At 44.2% G+C, this 20,071-nt stretch overlaps 1 protein-coding gene across 4 annotated transcripts in view; it reads left to right on the top strand.

Annotated features, from left to right (window-relative positions):
- The window catches only part of NSD3 (nuclear receptor binding SET domain protein 3), a 502,906-nt gene that overhangs the window by 397,907 nt on the left and 84,928 nt on the right, over window positions 1-20,071 (top strand). For 3 of the 4 annotated variants that reach the window (XM_029603930.1, XM_029603931.1, XM_029603932.1), the window contains one exon: window positions 12,624-12,773. The exons of the other annotated variant lie outside the window; for it this stretch is intronic. In XM_029603930.1, the coding sequence (XP_029459790.1) occupies window positions 12,624-12,773 (150 nt within the window). The remainder of the gene's footprint in view (window positions 1-12,623; window positions 12,774-20,071) is intronic. 4 annotated transcript variants of the gene reach the window in all.

Raw genomic sequence — 20,071 nt, 5'->3', positions numbered from 1 at the left:
AATACAGGGTACTGCCATTCGGACTTGCCTCTGCTCCCAGAGTATTCACCAAATGTCTGGCAGTAATAGCAGCATACTTACACAAAGAAAGTGTCCATGTCTTCCCATATCTAGACGACTGGCTCATCAGAAGTCAATCTCAACAAGGAGCAATAGCTTCCCTCAACCGAACAATTGCGCCACTTCACTCCATGGGTTTTCTTATCAATTATCAAAAGTCCCATCTCACACCGTCACACCTGCTTCAATTCATAGGAGCAGAATTGAATACCATCCTCTCAAGGGCTTTTTCTACCCGAAGATTGACCAGAAACGCAACAGCTCATCAGTTTCTAACTTTACTAGGACACATAGCCTCCACAGTTCATGTCACTCCTATGGCAAGGCTCGCCATGAGAGTTACCCAATGGACTTTAAGATCACAGTGGATCCAAGCCTTTCAACCACTGCTTTCTACAATTCAAGTAACCCACCAGCTGCATTCCTCTCTGCTTTGGTGGGCGAACAAGGACAATTTGCGCAAGAGCCTACCCTTCCAACAACCAGTCCCACAGATAACTTTAACTACAGATGCATCCACCTTGGGTTGGGGCGCTCACATAGACAATCTCCAAACTCAAGGAACTTGGACAAAGCTCGAAGCAACATTTCAAATCAATTTCCTAGAGCTTCGAGCTATACGTTATGCACTACATGCATTCAAGGATTGCCTTTCTCACAAGACTGTTCTCATAGAAACAGACAACACAGTTGCCATGTGGTGCATCAACAAACTGGGAGGTACGGGATCGTATCTCCTTTGTCAAGAAGCTGCTCAGATTTGGGACTGGGCCCTGAACCATTCAGTGTTTCTCCGGGCCACTTATCTGGTAGGCATCCACAATTTAGTGGCAGATCGACTCAGTCGTCAGTTCCAACCACACGAATGGTCCCTGGATCCCTCAGTGGCGACCAGGATCTTCCAACGTTGGGGACAACCAACAATAGACCTCTTTGCGTCACATCTGAATCACAAAGTCTACAACTTCTGTTCTCTTCACAAACAAAAGAACCAGCCAGCCAAGGACGCCTTTGCTCTCCCTTGGAACTCAGGCCTACTATATGCATATCCTCCAATACCGCTCATAACCAAAATTCTAGTGAAGCTACAACAAGACAAAGGGTCCACGATACTCATAGCCCCGTATTGGCCTCGACAAGTATGGTTTCCCACACTTCTAGACCTTTCAGTCAGGGATCCCATTCGCCTGGGAATAGCCCCCACTCTCATAACTCAGGATCAGGGTCGGTTGCGCCATCCCAACCTCCAATTCCTATCACTGACAGAATGGATGTTGAAAGTTTGATCTTACAGCCACTCAATCTTTCAACCCATATCTCTCAAGTGCTTATAGCTTCACGTAAACCTTCCACACGAAAGAACTACGCTTCCAAATGGAAGAGATTTACTTTGTGGTGCAAACAAACGGATATTGATCCCTTCACCTGCCCCACGACTTCTCTTCTAGACTACTTATACCATCTTTCAGAATCTGGTCTCCAGACTTCATCTATAAGGGTACATTTAAGTGCAATTTCTGCTTACCATAGCAAGATAGCAGATGCACCAATCTCCACACAACCTCTTGTCAGCAGGTTTATGAGAGGCTTAACTCAAACCACCAATTCAGCCTCCAGTCACAGAATGGGATCTGAATTTGGTATTGACAAGGCTCATGCGTTCTCCTTTCGAACCCATAGATTCCTGTGATCTAAAATTTCTCACCTGGAAAACTATCTTCCTCATAGCCATTACATCAGCTAGAAGGGTTAGTGAGTTACAAGCACTTGTCACGTACTCACCCTATACAAAGTTCCTACATGACAGAGTGGTTCTCCGTACACATCCAAAATTCCTCCCCAAGGTAGTTACGGAATTCCACTTGAACCAATCCATAGTTTTACCCACATTCTTCCCAAGGCCTCATTCTCGCCAAGGAGAAACAGCCTTACATACCTTGGACTGTAAGCGTGCACTATCCTTTTATTTAAACCGCACTGCAGTCCACAGGAAATCCAATCAACTCTTTGTTTCCTATGATCCAAACAAACCGGGTAAAGCAGTAGGAAAACATACTCTCTCCAACTGGCTGGCAGATTGCATACAGTTTTGCTATGAAAAAGCAGGCCTTCCTCTCCAAGGGCGAGTAAAGGCACATTCAGTAAGAGCAATGTCAACATCAGTAGCACACTATCGCTCAGTGCCAATCCTTGACATTTGTAAAGCAGCAACATGGAGTTCTCTTCACACCTTTGCAGCTCATTACTGTTTGGACAAAGAAGGACGACAAGATTCAGCCTATGGTCAATCTGTCTTAAAGAACTAGTTTCCAGTTTAATCCCAACTCCTTCCACATCCAACCTGCTGTAATCTTCGGCTGATTCATTTTCAACAACAATGCTTCAGTGTTACTTCACTACAAAATGACTCAGCCTTTAGCTTGCTAATCACCCATATGTGAGGACTAGCATCCTGCTTGTCCTGGGATAAAGCAAAATTGCTTGCCTTGTAATAGGTGTTATCCCAGGACAGCAGGATGTAGTCCTCACAGAACCCACCTGCCTCCCCGCAGAGTTGGGTATGTTACCTTTTATTATTTTATTTTTTGCTGAAGCTTATTGCTACATACGAGACTAGAGTGAGACTCCTGTGGCAGAGAATATCATGGCATGCTGGGCATGCTCAGTGGCCTCACAGGGCCAGTCAAAAGTTTCTAGAAACTTTGACAGAAGTTTTCCCGCACTAGGGCTCCGTTACTGATGTCACCCATATGTGAGGTCTACATCCTGCTGTCCTGGAATAACACCTATTACAAGGTAAGCAATTTTGCTTTCTGTTGGAATGGGCCAGCACTTTAGGATCACTCATTCACAAACTATTGAACTCACAGTGCTCAACAGCCAGAGAAGTATGGATTGTTTTAAGACATATGACAGCATCCATTTATATAGAGCCACAAACCCGCCTCCTAACCAGCCACCTGCAGTGGGTTCTCCACTGTTAATGGGACCAGCTAACTCTGCCCTTAAAAACAAAAGTGCAAGTTTCAAGGAGCATGAAGCAGGAATTGTGCTGGTGGCTAAAACTTGTGTCTAAAACTTGTGTTCTTCAATAAGGAGCTCCACCTTGTGTGCTCCCTCATCAAGCAGCAATAACAATGAATTTCTCCATAAAAAGGTGGAGCACCTACCTTGAACCTTTTTGAACCTTAAGGGACTTGGTCGTAGAAAGATTTTCAGATCAACCTACTAGGGCAATCAGATACACTCTGTAGAATTTCACATACCTTCTCCAAGGGGAAAACATTCTAATTCAAACTGACAATCAAGTGGCCATCTTCTGTGTGAACAAGCAGGGATTCTGCCAAGGAACAATAAGTATATGGAAATGGGTTTACAAACATCAAGCTGTCCTGCAGGCCATCTACTTTCCAGAGATCTCCAACACATCATCTCAACAGAGATTTCCATCCTCACGAGTGGGGTCTCTGCAACAATCAACAGCTGACAGACTGTGCAGCTTATGGGAGTCTTCCAGTGATCAATCTATTTACATTAAAACAAAACTGGAGAAATTTTACTCCTTTCTATCCAGCAAATTCAGGTCATCTCAAGATGCTTTCCTGCTGATCTGGAATGCTGATCTTGTAAATGCTTTTCCACAGATTCCACTGATAGCCAGAACAGTGCAAAAAGTGCCAAAAGATCAAGCTCATCTGATCCTCATAGCTCCAACATGGGCCAGACAGATTTGGTTTGCACATCTCTTACAGCTCTCTAGCAGTCTTCTGAATCATCTGGAAACAGACCCAGCCTTATTAATTCAAGAAGAAGGAATTCTGTTCCATTCAAATCTCCCATCCTCAGTCTGATGGCTTGGATGTTGAACGCTCAGTAATCACAGATCTCTCTTTGCCCAGAAAATTTGAGGACATAATAGTATCTGCCAGGAAACCATCAACTAGAATAGCCTATGGCTTTAAATGGAAAAATGTATCCATATGGTGTCAACATAATGCCTTGGACCCATTCTTATGGGATCCTAAACATTTACTTACCTACTTGCTCTCTTTTTCTGAATCAGGCCTTGCCCATCATCAGTAAGTATACATCTCCATGCCATAGTGGCTTACCATATTCAAGTTAACAGCAAGCCTATAATCATTTCATCTGCTGGTATCAAGATTTATGAAAGGCATATGACAAATTAAGCTTCTGGTGCACAAATCATCTGTGTCATAGGAACTGAATGTTCTATCTAAATTAATGAAGCTGCCCATTCACCCATTAGAGTCAGTTTTTCTTAAGTTTTTAACATGAAAAGTAGTATTTCTTGGAGCAGTAACATCAGGCATTAGTTCATTATTCACTGTATATACAGTTTTTCCACAATAGAGTGGTGCTCTGCACCTACCTGAAGTTTCTGCCAAAAATTGTATCAGCTTTCCATCAAGGCCATACATGCATAAAGGTGAGAAAACCCAGCATATCCTAGCCTGCAAAATAATTTTAGCCTACTACAAAAGAAGGTCAGGCTTCACAGCTCTTTGTATCATAAGATTCTATTAAACTGTTCATAGCAGTCTCCAAATGTATATTGTCTAATTGGATAGCAAACTGTATCCAACACTGCTACACATCATCAAACTTAACAATTATAGACTTCATTAAATCTTTTCAGGTTATAGCTATGGCCTCATCCATTGCCCATCTGCAAGCAATACCTTTCAATGACATCTGCAAAACAGACAGCACCTTGGTCATCAAGAAGTGACAGTCAATTCAAACAAGCAGTTTTGCAGAGCCTGTTCACCCAGTAGTCTACTCTCCCGCAGGGGCAGTGGACTGTCTTTCTGGTTGGGGGGCAGGGAGCAATCAAGTTCACTCCCAAGCTCTGTCCACATTCCCACTGCTTATTTTTACATTACATTTACAGTTAATGCCATCCTGTCTAACATATATTCTTTGCATAAATCATAAAGTATAATTATTCATTCCCAATTAAATTCTTGATGCTAGAAAACCAGACATAGTGGTAAAGGAAAAAAATGATAACAGCATTACTAATAGAAATGTCAATACTAAGTGACTATTCTATACTATGTATGGAGAGAGAGAGAAGATTAGTTATCAAAGACAAAGTGTGACCTAAAGATACAAAACCAAACCTATTTGTTTGTGCACTACTCACCTGATTAAAAAGAACTTACAAACTCACCTCAATATGTTGCCTGTATATACATATCACCTTAACAGAATATGTATACAGAAAAAAGTTTTTTGGCACAATGCAAGTATTAAAAAGAGGACTGGCAGTGAATTTCAGAGATTGAGATCATACCCAACATAATATACCCTGGGATAACAGAGGTTCATTCTTGCCATGTATGTGCAAGAAAAGCCCAATATAAATCCTGTATCTCTAGTTCTGTAAATACATAATTTGTGATCACAGCCCCCCACCAAACACACACACACACACACATCCTTCTAACAATAGGAGCAGAGCAGGATAATTTCCCCTACACTTACAAAAAAAATTCAGGCGTTGTCTAAATAATAGAAACACAGATTTCCTCCACTACCAGGCACATTGTGATATAATACAAAATCCTGGGAAAAAACCCCCTCAATACATATGTAGCAAACCTGCCATGCTACAGCAGCACTAACTCACAATGACTCCAAAAACAACAACTCTACCTATGATTAGGCAGACTATAAATATTACACCAAGCCCTAGAACACCAATACATCTCTTGTTGGGAAAACACAATGAACAAGACTGCTACAGATCCCTACACAAAAAAAACATGCTAGCAGAATTCTTCACCTTAGTCACATGTGCAAAATGACCCTCAGCAAATGCAAAATAAGTGATCACAAATTATAAACAGAAATATGCAGACAAAAACTAGAATGATAACCTCAAGAAGCCAGACTCTGCATGCATTGCAACACTGGAGCACTAGAAACAGACATGCATTTCCTTCTAGACTAAGCCGATGAGCACTAGAAACAGACATACATTTCCTCCTAAATTCAGCCGGGGACAAAATGCTGCTATGTTGCATACCAGAAAAACGACAGTCTCGCTGGTGCCCTTATAATGCAGTATTATGTTGGGGCCGCTTAGCCTTTGTCTTTCTTGTGGGAGATGGATAGGCATAGGGGCAGGAGGGAGTGGGAGCAAGGGAGGAGGAGGACCTAAAGGAACGTGAGGGGTGAGAGCAAGATAGAGTAGAGATGGGAAAAGGGATGTGGGATGTTGAAAGAGTGGGATAGGGGAGGGATGTAGAGTGCTAAAGAGGGGATAAGGGGAAGATGGGGAGAGAGCGAGGATCGGGAGAGAGGTGGGATACTGAAGGAGAAGGGGGATCATGGTATAGTGGGGTGCTGAAGAGAAAGAGAGGCATGAGGGCCAGGAAGAGATGTCTGCCCCCAGCAGCTCCAACAATCTCTGCTTCCTGCAAAGGTTGGGGGTCATAAATAATCCATACAACTACTGGTGTTCTTATGTTTCCTCTCAGTTCCCAGAAAAAAAAGTGGCAGAATGCCAGGCTTGGTTATTCTGCCAGAAATTAAGCCATATTTACATTTATTAAAATTTCTTAATCGCTCAACACAATGAAGGCCTGAGTGATGAACAAAACAGGGTTGAATAAGTATAAGTTTGAAATGGACAGTAGTGCCATTCATCGAGGTCAAAGTTGAAGCCTTGACAATTGGCAGTGCTGCATAAGCCACTATCTCCTCCAAATTGCACAAGCCACTATCTCCTCTAAATTGGACTACTGTAATGCACTCTTCCTAGGGCTTCCCTACTCCACGATAAAACCGCTACAAATGCTGCAAAATGCAACAGCAAGAATCATCTCAAATACCTGTAAATTTGAACATATCACCCCCATCCTCAGAGAGCTACACAGGCTCCCTATCCTCTCCCATATTCACTACAAAACTCTGACCATTGTACATAAATCCATCCATGCTCACAACTCCAACTGGCTTAGACATTCCTTTCATCTCTCACCAGTCTACCCGGCCCACCAGAACTGCTAACAAAGGCACCCTACTAGTACCTGCACTTAAAACAGCCCACCTCTCCTCCATACGCAACCGTGCCCTCTCAATTTCTGGCCCCTCACTCTGGAACTCCCTGCCTCCAAACCTGCGCCTCGAACCATGTACCACCAAATTTAAAAAGAAGTTAAAAACCTGGTTATTCAAACGAGCCTATCCGGATTAGTATTCCACACAAAATATCCACCCCTGTATGATACTACTTCCTTATGTTAAGGATCCCTATGTTCAATTGTCGTTGTTAACCTATACTTCCATGCTGCACTTTCACTTGTTATCCCCCTCCCAGTTCCTTCTCCCTGTTAACATGTATTTTCAAACCTACTGTTAAAATGTGAACCGGTATGATGTCCCTACGAATACCGGTATATAAAAGCCTTTTAAATAAATAAATAAAATAAATAAATAAATAAAGGTTTCAAACTTGTGCTGATTCAAACCCTTTTTCTGTCTGTTCTTTGCTCTGCAAAGTCTCTTCAGTATCTCCTTTTCCCTTGTTTCCTGCAGTACAGGAGGGAGAGATGGGGGGCGAGGAGAGACAGAGTGGATGTTCTCTATCAGGCCGATGCAGTACCATGCGCTGGCTGCAGCGCACGGCTCAACATGCAATTGGACGCGCGTCGATAACCCCCGATGCAAAATGGGGGTTAGCGCGTCCAACCGAGCGTGTAGCTAATAGCGCTCATCACATGTAAATTCATGTTGATGAGGCTATTAGCTATTTCCCCCTGATGCAAAAAAAAAAAAAAAAGTGTGCCTGACGCGCCTATTTTTACCCTCAAAATTAAAGCCTGCCCTAGAGCAGGCTTTAATTCTTGAGGAGCCTAAAAATGTTTACAGAAAAACAGAAAATACTGCTTTTCTGTAGTTCCTCCAATTTAATATCGTGGTGATATTAAGTCAGAGGAACCTAAAAAGGAAAAACAAAAAAAAAGAAAAAAGTGTGCCGGCAGTCAGGTTAGGAAAAAGATGCTCAGTTAACGAGCATCCATTTTCCTAACCCATGGCTGTGCACAAGTTAGGAAAACAGATGCTCGCAAAATTGTGTCCGTTTTCCTAACCTGCGGACAGCCACCTTTCCTGGGCATCCGGTGCCAAGGAGCTGCTAGGGGTGCACAATTTCCCCTAGCTCCTCCATTTAAATATATCGGGTGCCCCCGGAGAGATGCATTAGCGCGTGTTAGGAGAGTGAGCGCTCAATCATGAGCCACCTGTTTTCCATGCACTGATATTGCATTGGCCTGTGTGTGCTCTTAGTGCACCCCTCCTCTTCTTCTCTTCCCTGTAGGCTGCCTGGAAGAGAGGGTCTGGGGAGGAACACCCCTGCTGTTCTACCTCTTAAGCCTGACCAGAAGTGCCAGAACTGTGTTCCTGGCCATTCCCTCACAAATTAAGCCCTGGGAATAGAAGGGGCGGCAGGAGGGAAAAAAGAGAGCAAGATGTGGGAGCAGGGGAAAGGAGAAGAGAGGAGAGGTAATGGGGCAGCCTGAAGGGAGAGGGGTAGAATGCTGGTGGGGCAGAGGAGAGGCCTACTCCCCCTCTCCAAAAAGAAACCCAAGGTTCAGTGGCCCCAACAAAAAAAAAACCTTCCTCATCAAAAATGACGACTAGGCCTTTCTTCTCGGCTTCCCTCCTTTTTCTTCCTGTCCCCAGCCTCTCCCCCCTCCAGCATCCAACCTCTCATCCCCCACCCCCTCTTCTTGTTCAGCCCTTTTTTTCTCCCCCTATTCCCACCCCCACCATTTTGTCCCCTCAGCCTCCTTCGCTCCCCAACCTTACTTTCTCCTCCTGTCCCATCTCACTTCCCCCAATCCCCTCACTCAATCCCCTTACTCACTGTCATACACTCCCTCCTCCCACAAAATCTTCCCTCATCTCCTTCACTCCCACCCCCACAATCCTTTTTACCTACTTCTTCCCACATCCCCCCAATCCCCTCACTCCTTCACTATGACCACCCCAATCCCTTCACTTACCTCTTTTACTCCCAGCTCCCATGATCCCCCTCCTCTCTTACCCCACCCCCACAATCATCTCACCTCTTTTCCTCCCCCCTCCCAGAGGAGAAGCTTCAGTGGTGGCCCGTGGGATGGCTCATTATTTCCTTTCCCCTCATCCCTGGCGCTGCTGCAGTCCCCTCATCCTTCATGCTCTGAAGGCGATGGAAGATCGCGGGCTTGCAGCACCTCGGGCTGCTTCCTCCTCCCTGGCTGCCGGCGCCTGAATAAATCAGGTGCCTCAAGGCCTCGATCCTCCTCCTCTTTCAGAGCATGGAGGGTGAGTGAGGGGATCAGGGCAGGAGCTAGGGTTGCCAACTTTTCCACAAACCAGAATTGGACACTTGAGGAACAGGAAAGATGGAGGGAGGGAGGGATGTGTACCTCCTCTCCCCCTCTTTTGCCCAAATTTTCAATTGTTAGCTCCTGCCATGAGAGCCGAGAGGATGTACACAGGCTGTAAACTGATTTACAATTACCAGGTAGCAAATCTCCCATATCAGAACAGCACTGCCAGCTCTCAAAACAGTAACAACCCTACCTATGTGTGTCCAATGAATTTATTAGATTCTTTATTAGAGGAAAAAGTGATTTTAATGATTGGGGAGGAAGGCAGGGTAAGGGATCTGGGTCTAGGAAGAGAGGAGATTGCAGAGGAGAGAAATGAAGAAGGAATCCTAGGCAAGAGGCTAAGAGAGATAAGGGAGAAGGACAGAGAGAGAGGAAGGAGAAAATGGGGGATCTGAGGAGGATGAGGGGTGAGAATAGGGGTCAGGAGTGAGTTGGAGGAGGATCAGGATGGGAAGATGAGTATTGGGATGGGGTAGAAGAGGAGGAGGGAAGACTGGGATGAGGAAGAGGAAGGGGAAGGAGGGAAGATTAGGGTGGGGTGGAGAAGAAAGGAAGCCACAACCTACCCAATCATACCTCCATCCCCTCTTTCCCATATCCCCTCTTCCAAAGCTCCCTTCATCCCAAACTCTCCCTCTTTCTCCCCCCACCCAGTCCCCTCACTCTCCCCGGTTCTCTCCCCATCACAAACCCTGATTCACCCCAGGGCTGTATTTATGGGGCATGTTGACCATAGGCAATGGGGGAGGGGCGGAGGAAGGTATGATACCTCTTGTAAATCCTTTCCTTAAGGTATCTCGCCATCCTCCCCAAATCACTTCTAAGCTGCTGCAGAAACAAAAGACAAAGATAAATGAGTGCTGACCGAACCTCTTGCGTCCCACCCCCCTTCTCCTGCGTGGGTCTCCTGTTACCATGGAGGGGCAGAGTGCCTCAGGGTCCATCAGCATGAGAGGCCCTGTACTGAATTTCCTTCCTCTTCCTTCCACTAACTGGAGCTTTCACCAAAAGAGGGAGACAATGGCATGACAGAAGAATTGGATTTAGGCTTAGACATCAGTGGCAACGCTCCAGTGCCTATAAGAATTTGGCATGGAAGTCATTTGACTATGGCTAAATCTGGGGCCTGGTTCATTCCCTACCTCCCCTCCCATGAACCCCTCACTCACTGTAATTCACTCCAGTCCCCATCCCGTCCCTCTCTGCCTCCACCCCCCCCCCCCCCCCCCCCCCCCCCCCCGTGATCCCCAGTTCACATTGTCCCTCCCTCCCTCTCCTGCCCCCATTCCCACTTCACGCTGTCCCTCTCTTCCCCTCTCCTCTGCAATCCCCAGTTCACTCAGTCAAGTCACTCCATTCCACCCCCTGCCTGCGATAGCCAAATCCACTCTGTGTAACTCGGATCCCCTCACTCACCTGCTCATTCAGTTAAACAAGAGGAGGAGGAGGAGGCAGCCAGCCTTGCAGTGCCTCCAGCACTTCCTTCACCTCCTCCCTTGGTGGGCTCAAGCATTATGCTTTGAACCAGGTGGGGTCTGGCAGGGGAGGAGAAGAAGAAGGCACCAGAGGGATTGCAAGGCTGGTTGTCTCCTCCTCTTGCTTAACTGATTGAGCAGATGAGTGAAGGGATCCAGTGGGTGCAATTACGCGCCTCACACGGCCCCCCAGTGATTCTCATCCAGGGCAGATGGGCGGGAGAGGAGCAGTGCACCGAGTGCCAACTCACTGCCACCAATGCTTTTTTTTTTTTTTTTTTTTTTTTTTAAACGTCCCTGGTCTCCAGCAGAATTTCTGGCAGATATTTTGGAGGGACCATGGCCCCTTGCAGCTGCCCCCTTTTCCAGGGCCTGTGTTTCCATGATGCTTATTCAGTAAACGCTTCATTGCAACCCTCAGCTTGGGACTTCTCGTGTCATAGCTAATTCAGCCCTGCTTATCAATGGAAAAAGCAAGTTTGCGTACCGTAAACATTGTATATATTCTGCCTTGAAAGGGTTAGTCTTACAGGTGTCCCTTCTAGCTTTTGGCCAGCCAAGGGATCTAAATCATTCAGACATAATTGATACAAGGTGTGAAATATGGCACAAAATTAAACAAGAAATGTTTAAAAGAAACATTCTGTTAAAAAAAAAAAAAAAGAGTCCCTGAGTTGAAGAAAGATTGAAATGCATATTGGGTAGTTTCTGCCCCAGGGAGAGTGATTTTTATGGCAGTTTCTTTTTTTTTTTTTTTTAATCTAGTTTTACTGATGCACTTTGGAGTGTTTTTTGTGCTTTGAATACCGCACAGCAAGGAGGTTTTACAGTCGCACCTTTGACCTCGGGTGCATGAAACCTTTAACTACCATGGTCCCACAATGCTGCTCATGTTATTACACAGTATATCTGGTTCTCTTCAAAATAACACTTAGCTACTTTTAAATTTTCATTTGATCAAATGACAGTCACCATGATGGAAAATGTATTTGTGATTGGGTAATAAATACTATATTGAATAAGAAACTTCTCTGTATGCCTTCGGACCAGCCTTTCTGTCTCCTTGTGTTCTTGACCCAGCGTTGTTACTTTGGGTCAGTTGTAGGGGAGCCAGGTGTTAAGGACCAGCATATTGCTAACATCTGGATTTTGTGTTGTCTCCCCACTGGATACCATTGTATCTGAAGTAGTCCTAGAGTTTCCCTTGCATGGTACAATAGAGGGCAGTGGGCTGTCTCTCCCAACAAGCAAATACCTTTGTTACTAGTAACAGTGTGTATTTTTTATACTTTCTGCTGGTTATCTAATAAGTGTGCACATAAATCAAAATAAAATACCCTGCACAGGTGAAGGTATGTTAGAAGTACAATTTTTTATTTTTAATTCTTCAGTTTCCTTACTTACAACATACCATTTCTCTTGCTTTATTCATTTTTGGTTTGTTTGTGGATTAAATCTCTCAGACATAACACATTTTCTTTAATAGATTTCATTATTTTTGTTTTCTCTTGTTTTACTTTGTTTTCTCTCACTGTTATTTTCCTTTCTTCATGTTTATCTTTACTTTACAACTTTTCAGACATACATGCATAGCAGGTGTTGGTTTATTTTTATTTTTTCCTTGTGGAATCATGGGTAGTTTCATTGCAACTCATCTCTTTCTGTTTGTTTCGTATAGGGCTAATAGTGCAGGACCATTCAGAGCCCCTGTTCAGTTCATATGCCTTTAAGTCCCACTACCTTCTGAATGAATCAAATCGTGCAGAGTTGATGAAATTACCTATGATTCCTTCTTCTTCGTCAGCTTCCAAAAAGAAATGTGAGAAAGGTAACCAAAAAAATTAGCTCGTCTTTCTCTTATTTTTTGTTTTTTTCTTCTTTTTTCCTTTCTTTCAATTAATAAAATAATCATAAACCTTTGCTTGACTGGCATGATCTGTTGCTTTTGCTGTGTCTGTATTAATGTAAATGTGTGTTTGATTTTTTTTTTTTATATATTTTCTGTTGGGAGTTTTTTTCCATATTGCCAGCAAAATATTCCAGGGCTTAAAATAATTCTGTAATTATGTACCTTCCTACTCACTACTTCCTCGGAAGGACACACAGCGCTGGTAACCTTGCATTGATTGCTCAGGATGAGGTCTAGACGGTTTTAAATATTTTGCCTGGCATTATATAGGCAGAAGCTTAACACCACTAATTGTACTGCACAAAGCCTTTAGTGGGAGATCAAGCCTGAGCCAGTTCTGCTGCTGGAAATGAGGGTTTAGCAGGATCTGGTTGTGTGTAGGTAACAAAACGCAAGCAGCGTAGGTGCAATTATATTGAAGTGCTGCATTTGGGTTTTGCAGTGCTTACCTAAGCTGGTTTTGGTAAGCAGTTTCTGCTACCCAAAAGCCAGAAGGAGAATTTTCCTCCACCTGAGCAAACCATTTTTCAGCTTATAGCATCCTTGTGTGCTAGGTCCAATATTAATTGCATTTCTTGTTATGCTGTAATGAAACTGACAGCTGCCTCTGTGCAATTATATTGGTGGTGCCCTTGGGTGTAAGAGAATGGGACTTACCGAGATTCTGGGGTACATATTTACTGGTTTTGCATTGTAGCAGAGCTCTGTACATTCAGGATTGTGGTAATTCAGCAGGAACTGCCAGTGCCTAAGAACTGGACATCATACTAGGCAATTTTTGTCTGAGAAGGGAAAAAATATTTTTCTGAGGGAAATTAATGTCTTCATCCCTTCAGGATTCGTTTTGAGAAAACCCTGACTGAATGGGCTTAGTGAGGGTTTTAGATACTTAGGACACATCGGAGCTTGCAAGAGGGTGAGAGCACCAACTCTAAGGGAGCTTTGCCTTTTACCTTTAAAATTATGAATTCAATGATGATTCACAAAACTTCTGTTGAAATACAAACAGATTTTTTTCTAGTGCACACAGGGCAGAAATAAGGCAAAAGTAGCAAAGTCTCTTGATCCTCAGCTCCCAGAGTGCCTTCTAGATTTCCTCTGGGATGCAATATGCAAGAGAGAAGCCCCTTGTCTTACATATTTCCTGAGGTTTCTGAAGCTTTCATTCCACTACAGCTATTCTTGTCCACCTTACTTTCTTTCTACCCATGTTGAGCTTTGTCTTGACTCCCCGCCACAGCAGCCTCATTGACACCCCTCCCTCCCCACCCCCGTCTTGGCATGGAATTGGCTCAGGCCTCCTGTTGCAGTATTCACTAGCACAGACAGTGATAGATCAGTTCTGCAAAGACAGGCCAGTGAAAGAAGAGGCATTTTCGAAACAAACAGCTCTAGCATGTACTTTGCAGTACATCACAGTATACATACTAAGTACAAATGCTCAGTCTGTATAAAAATATTCACTTTGCTTTAAGATTTTACTTTTTGGAGGGGTATTGATTCTTTAAGTAACCACCCCTGTATTGTCAGGTGCAACCATGTTGCCAAGTGCAGTGAACTTCATTGATCAGATTGGGCCTATATTGACATTGATGTTGTGCATGACATCACAAATTTCACAGCCAATCAAAATGCCAAGATGTGATGTTATCTTTTGGAATACTTGTTAAAGTAGTTGTCCCAGGCTTCTCATTGGAAATCCAAGGGAGAGAGAGGCTTTAAGAATGTTAATTATTTCTCTGAGGACAAGCAAGAATGTAAATCCTCACCAGTGGATGACATCAACTAATGGAACCTGGTGCTGGAAATTTACACACAAGCTTTTAGCATGCTCAATTGAGCATGTGCAGTATGACCTACATCACTGCTTCAAGTGGAGCCAACTCTGTCTTCATTTTTCTGTGGAGCTCCATGATCACTGTTCTTTTCTCTCTCTCTCTCTCTCTCTGATAAATTTCTTAAAATTCTAAATTCCTTATCATCCATACCAGAACAGTGGGTTATGTCCTCCTGCCAGCAGATGGAGACAGAGAAAAAAAAATCTCAAAGCTGACTTCACTCCCCATATAATGGTCTTGTGCTGTCTTCTGTTCTTCAGTATTTCTCTTTCTTTAGCAGATGATTACAAATGTGTGGACTGATACTGCAGTTTTGAGTAGGCTTCTCCCAGGAAGGCTTTAGGCCCAAGTTCCCGGTGGAGCATAGGCTGCTCCTAGAAAGGCTTTAGATTCAGGTTTCTGGTGGAGTATAAACAGAGTCCTGGAAGTTCTCTGAGAGATGATCCTATTAGATTGATTCTCTCTTCTAACTTGGGACCCAGCTCAGTTAGGGTCTGAGTTCCTGCACCATGGTTTAGCAGATGAAGCTACTGACCAGGCTCCCAGGGCAACAGTCTTTGGACTGATTTTCCTAATGGAGTGGGTGCCTAAAAAGAAGAGGGGGCAGGAAGGCTTGCACCATATCCTCTTCCCTGAACTGCCTCCTGGTCTCCTATAATGGTATGCCGGATTTGGACTCAGTCAGAGGTTTGAAGGTTATTACCCTCTCCTCTTTCTCCCTCTACTGGCTTCCAGTTTCTCTGTGTAAAAAAAGAAAACAGGGAGGTGAAGCACCACAGGTATCTTGTGATGGCTGAGCATGTCAGCCTGTGCATTCTTCCTGGCTTGTGAGCAGGTAGGTGCCACAAGTAAAACTTGGTGGCTTCTACAGTTCAAGCTCTGGCTTCTTTGAGGAAGACAACTCTGTGGTGCATATGGAACAGGGTCTGGTCAGTGTGCCTGTTTTGGTAGGATTAGCAGCCATTTTATAGCTGTTTTGAGCAAAAGAAAAAAAGATAATTATATAATTGTCAAGTATGCCAGGCTTTTTACCTCTGATAGTTGAATGGAGAGCTACTTATTTACCCTCAGGCCCTAGTAGAGTCTCCACAGCTCCAGTTCACTATGGAGTTATTACAGTAGCAGAGCACCTCAAACATGTTGGAATTTCTCTCTCCCACCCTTGAGCAATCGAGGGAACAGCCTGTAGAACTGACTGTCCTTTCCTTTATACAAAAGGGTCTTCCTAGAGGTGCTTCTAAGACCAAATTAAGCTTGTATTGCTGAAAATGATTGCATCCTGATTTAAAAATATATCCCAGGGGTAGTTCTGCTTGGGAAGCTACTTTGGATTCCTCCTTGAGTATTTCCCAGCCATTATGTTCCCACTTGAAAGAACCTCAGGTTGGCCTTGGCAATGTTAAGGGTGCCAGAGCACTCCTCTGGCCTGGACATCCTAGGTAGTTGGCAGGATAAGAGGAGGAGATAGCTGTCCTTCCTGAGAAAGGGGGATAATGCCTCAGTGGGAAGGCTTTTCAGAAGATAGGAGCTGGTGACCCTTATTCCTGGTGTGACCATCTTCAGCACTTGGAGGAGCAATGGAAGACAATCTGTAGGGGGATCTCATATTTCTGTATGCTTGTAGGCCCCCCCCCCCCCCAATCCCTCCATGATTGCTTCCCATCTGATTGTTGGAGATGGGATCTCCTCAGTGTGAGATACCATATTCCAGCCTTAAGGTGGCCACTAATATGAGGGAGATCTATATTACCTTCCCAGGGAAGAGAAGGATGGGGTGTTGAATCGGGGGGGGGGGGGGGGGGGGGGGGGGGGGGGGACGGGACGGTTGCCCTCATCTTTTAAAACCAATTTGGAAGAGGAAAGCAAATATACAGGGATCCCCACAATAGAAATTGAGGCTCAGCTTAAACAATCTTTTTTCTTTTTTTTTTCCTCTAGTCTCTCCCCAGGCTGCTAGGTACAATGGCTTTCTGATTCAAATTCTTCTGCATTGTATTCAGCATCTCTCAGTGGAGGCCATGGTGACCTTTCCCCACAGATAATGATGTGCAGAATGGGGAGGTCTTGAACCTTCCTACCCAAGGATCAACAGCTCCTGGATGGATTCAGAGCTGGTGATTCTCAAACGGTAGAGATAAGTGAAGCTGGGAGCTCCTTTTAGTCAGATCCTCCATCTAGCCACAGAGTTCAAGATAGGGCCTCAGAATTTATGGCTGTGCCTCTCGGGAACGTCTCTTCAGATCATTCGCCATTGCAATCTTAGCCTTATTATACAGTTTTAATCTCTCTCTAAGAGAACTGTCTTGAGGAGTGGTCCTGGAAGTTTAGGGGCCAAAATTAAGAGGCCAGCTAGGGATGCTCATCAGAATCTTCTTCTCCTCAGCCCCCGCCCCCAAAACAGTCTTGTAGCCTCTGAAATAGCCCACTGTCTACTCAGGCAGCTCTCTATCTTCCTTGGGGGAAAGTATTCCAGGACAATGGATTTGACTGGGGCAGTCGCATCCTTGTTGTGGGCTACTAGGTTCTGGGTATGCTCCTTCATGGAGTCTTCTGCACTGAGGGACTTTAGTATAGGCTTCAGGAGCAATGAAACTAGGATGGTTTGGTCAGTCAAAGGCTTTGGAGATCCATCTCTTCTTTGAAAAGAGGTTGGTGCCTCGTACTATTTATTTTAGGTCTCCTAGTAGAGGCAGTGAATTCTCCTATTTTTGTGGTTCCCATAGAGAATGACATATCTTTTCTTAAGTGGTTCCCCACATAAATATACAAGGGCATGCCTTCTTAATCCCCTTTTCTCAGGTGTATTATCCTGAATCCTTCACTGGCAGCTACAAGGCTATCCCCTTGTGCCAACTAGGACTCCAGATACCTATTGGTCAAGGAGTAGTAAATGCCTCCCTATACATGGAGGGAATCTTGTTCCTCCTTTAATCAGACATCTGACTATTCAGGGCCGAGATGGAGCTGGAAAGCCTAGGACTATGCAGATGTGGAAACTCTATGCTGACTGGTTATCTGAATAGCAATTAGTTTTTTCCAGTCTCTGAAATATAGGGAAGCCCTCATGTCTACAAAGAAGAAAGGTGTCAATTTTTCCATTCCAATTCCACTCTGAGCAGGATCTGTTTTGCAGGTCCTAGCTCCAGGGCAATTGACCTGAATGCAATACCTTAGGCATAGACTCATGTGCATCTCATGCAATTTGCTCTCTCAGGGTGATATTCAGTAGCTCAGTGTCACAAGGCTATTTTTCCTCCCTCTAGGGAGGTTTTAAAGAGCCTAAGTAGGTGGCTTTTTCATAGTTGCCTCTGGCAGGGAATGGATCGTGGGTCTCCTTCAAAGTCCTTTTGCACCATAGGTGTGAGCCTTGTAGGTGGAAAGGAGAGTTATGATCCAGGGAACCATGGACAGAAAGTTTAGTGAAGAACCAATAGGTCCAGGTCTAGGCAGAGGGTCAGAGCCAGCTGTCTAGCATTACAGTAAATCATAGCTTCTAGTTCAGAAGAAAACAGCCCAGGTGGTAACAATCAATGTAACACCATTAATGGATGTGAACAAACTGAGGAAATCTAGTAGTCATCAGGTTTCCTGGTAAGTGAATCAGATTTCGTCTGGAATGGAGTTCCTCTAGTGCAGGGGTGGGCAATTCCTGTCCTCGAGGGCCGAGAACCAGTCGGGTTTTCAGGATATCCCTAATGAATATGCATGAAATAGATCTGCATACACCTGAGGTAGAGTGAATGCAAATCTCGCTCATGCATATTCATTAGGGATATCCTGAAAGCCCGACTGGTTCGCAGCCCTCGAGGACTGGAATTGCCCACCCCTGCTCTAGTGGACCTAGCAGCAGCTCACATGGCCAACATTGTTATTGTACAGATGAACATTTTGGGCTGACACTTGAAATCCTGAAGTGTAAGGAATCAGCAAAAGGGGCCTTGGTAGTGCACCACCTAACCCTACTATGGGTCAAGTGGTGCACTACCATATAAGGAGATTTTATATCAGCCCCATGAAGTTCCAAGATAAGCAAGTTCTTCAGCCAAAAAAGGAAAGCAGGAACCAGGAGGTTTGGATATCTTGGTAGAACCATGACTAACATCCAGACTTTGTCATGGATTTCTGCCAGAAGCTTGGGCATTGCCCTGGACTAAGTTCTGAAGATGCAAGCAGGGGTGCTCCTTCACCCTTTCCCTAAAAGAAAACTACTCTAGAAGATCCCTTCCATTTTCTTTTACATCATTAAAAGAACCAGGTTAAATAGCGGAGATACTTAATGTCAGGGGTTACAGTCTTCTATGGCGCGAAAGAAGACCATGTAGCAGACCTGAGAGGTTTGGAGCTTCTTTGAGAAAACAGTATTTCCTGTTGAACTCCTTCCACCAAAGGAGATTGGAATGAAGATATAACTCACAAATCTTGCAGAGGGCAGGACTGGCTGTGGCTTGCTGCAAGACACACACAGGCATGGAAACTTTCTCATTACTCTCTCAGATTAGATAGTGTCTTCAAGCCCACAAATCCTCTTCTGTGGGAGGTCTACTTGACTTGGAAGTGAGCTTAGTTTTGAAGGGATCCAAATGACATCCTTTCCTCTCGAGCTTCATAGGATAGCATCTCTTTGAGTCTTGTTGAAGTCTGTTTCCTTGTTGGCATTTGGTCATTTTAAAGGAAAAGTTATTTTTATGTCCCATATGTTCCTTTTTTGGATGATAGTGTTTCATTGCTGTCTGGCAGCTGGCCTAATTGTGAGCTAAGATATAGGGATTCTTATTCCTTTAATAACCATGGGGTAAAGTTTTTTTGGATATATCAGGTTTTGGTTATGATGGTAATTGCCTTCATTTGTCTCAAATTTGATATAAGATAATGAAGAGCGTAAGGAGCACCAGATCTTTATAGGGGGAATGAAGTCAGCGTTGAACTTTTTTTTTCTCTGTCTCCATCTACTGGCATAATTCACTTCTCTGGATTTGTCTGGCAGGAGTAAAGGAAAGGAAATTAACAGGTAAGTTTAAATTTCACCTTCTCATGTGGAGCCTTGTGGTTCAATTGATTCCACCCCTCTTAATCACCCTAGGTAGGTTTTATCAGTAAATATCTATATTTTTGTTCTTCCACCAGGTGCATCAACATCGATGCATTTAAGAAGCCTAATTTGGGTTCTTTATTAAAATCCAGCTGTTTTGATTTTACCTCATTGGTTTTTTGGTTGATGTCCAGAAATTGAAGAAGGCCAGTAGCTTTGGTAAGTGCTCCTGGTGCGAATGCATGTATCTTCCATGATCCCCATGATAGATGTGTATTTTGCCTGGGGGAGGATTACAACATCTCAGGGTATTCCATATGCAGAAAGATGATCCCTAAAGGATGCAGTCC

This window comes from Rhinatrema bivittatum, chromosome 5, assembly GCF_901001135.1.
Source record: "Rhinatrema bivittatum chromosome 5, aRhiBiv1.1, whole genome shotgun sequence".
NCBI lineage: Eukaryota > Metazoa > Chordata > Amphibia > Gymnophiona > Rhinatrematidae > Rhinatrema > Rhinatrema bivittatum.
This window is presented reverse-complemented; position numbering and strand designations above follow the sequence as displayed.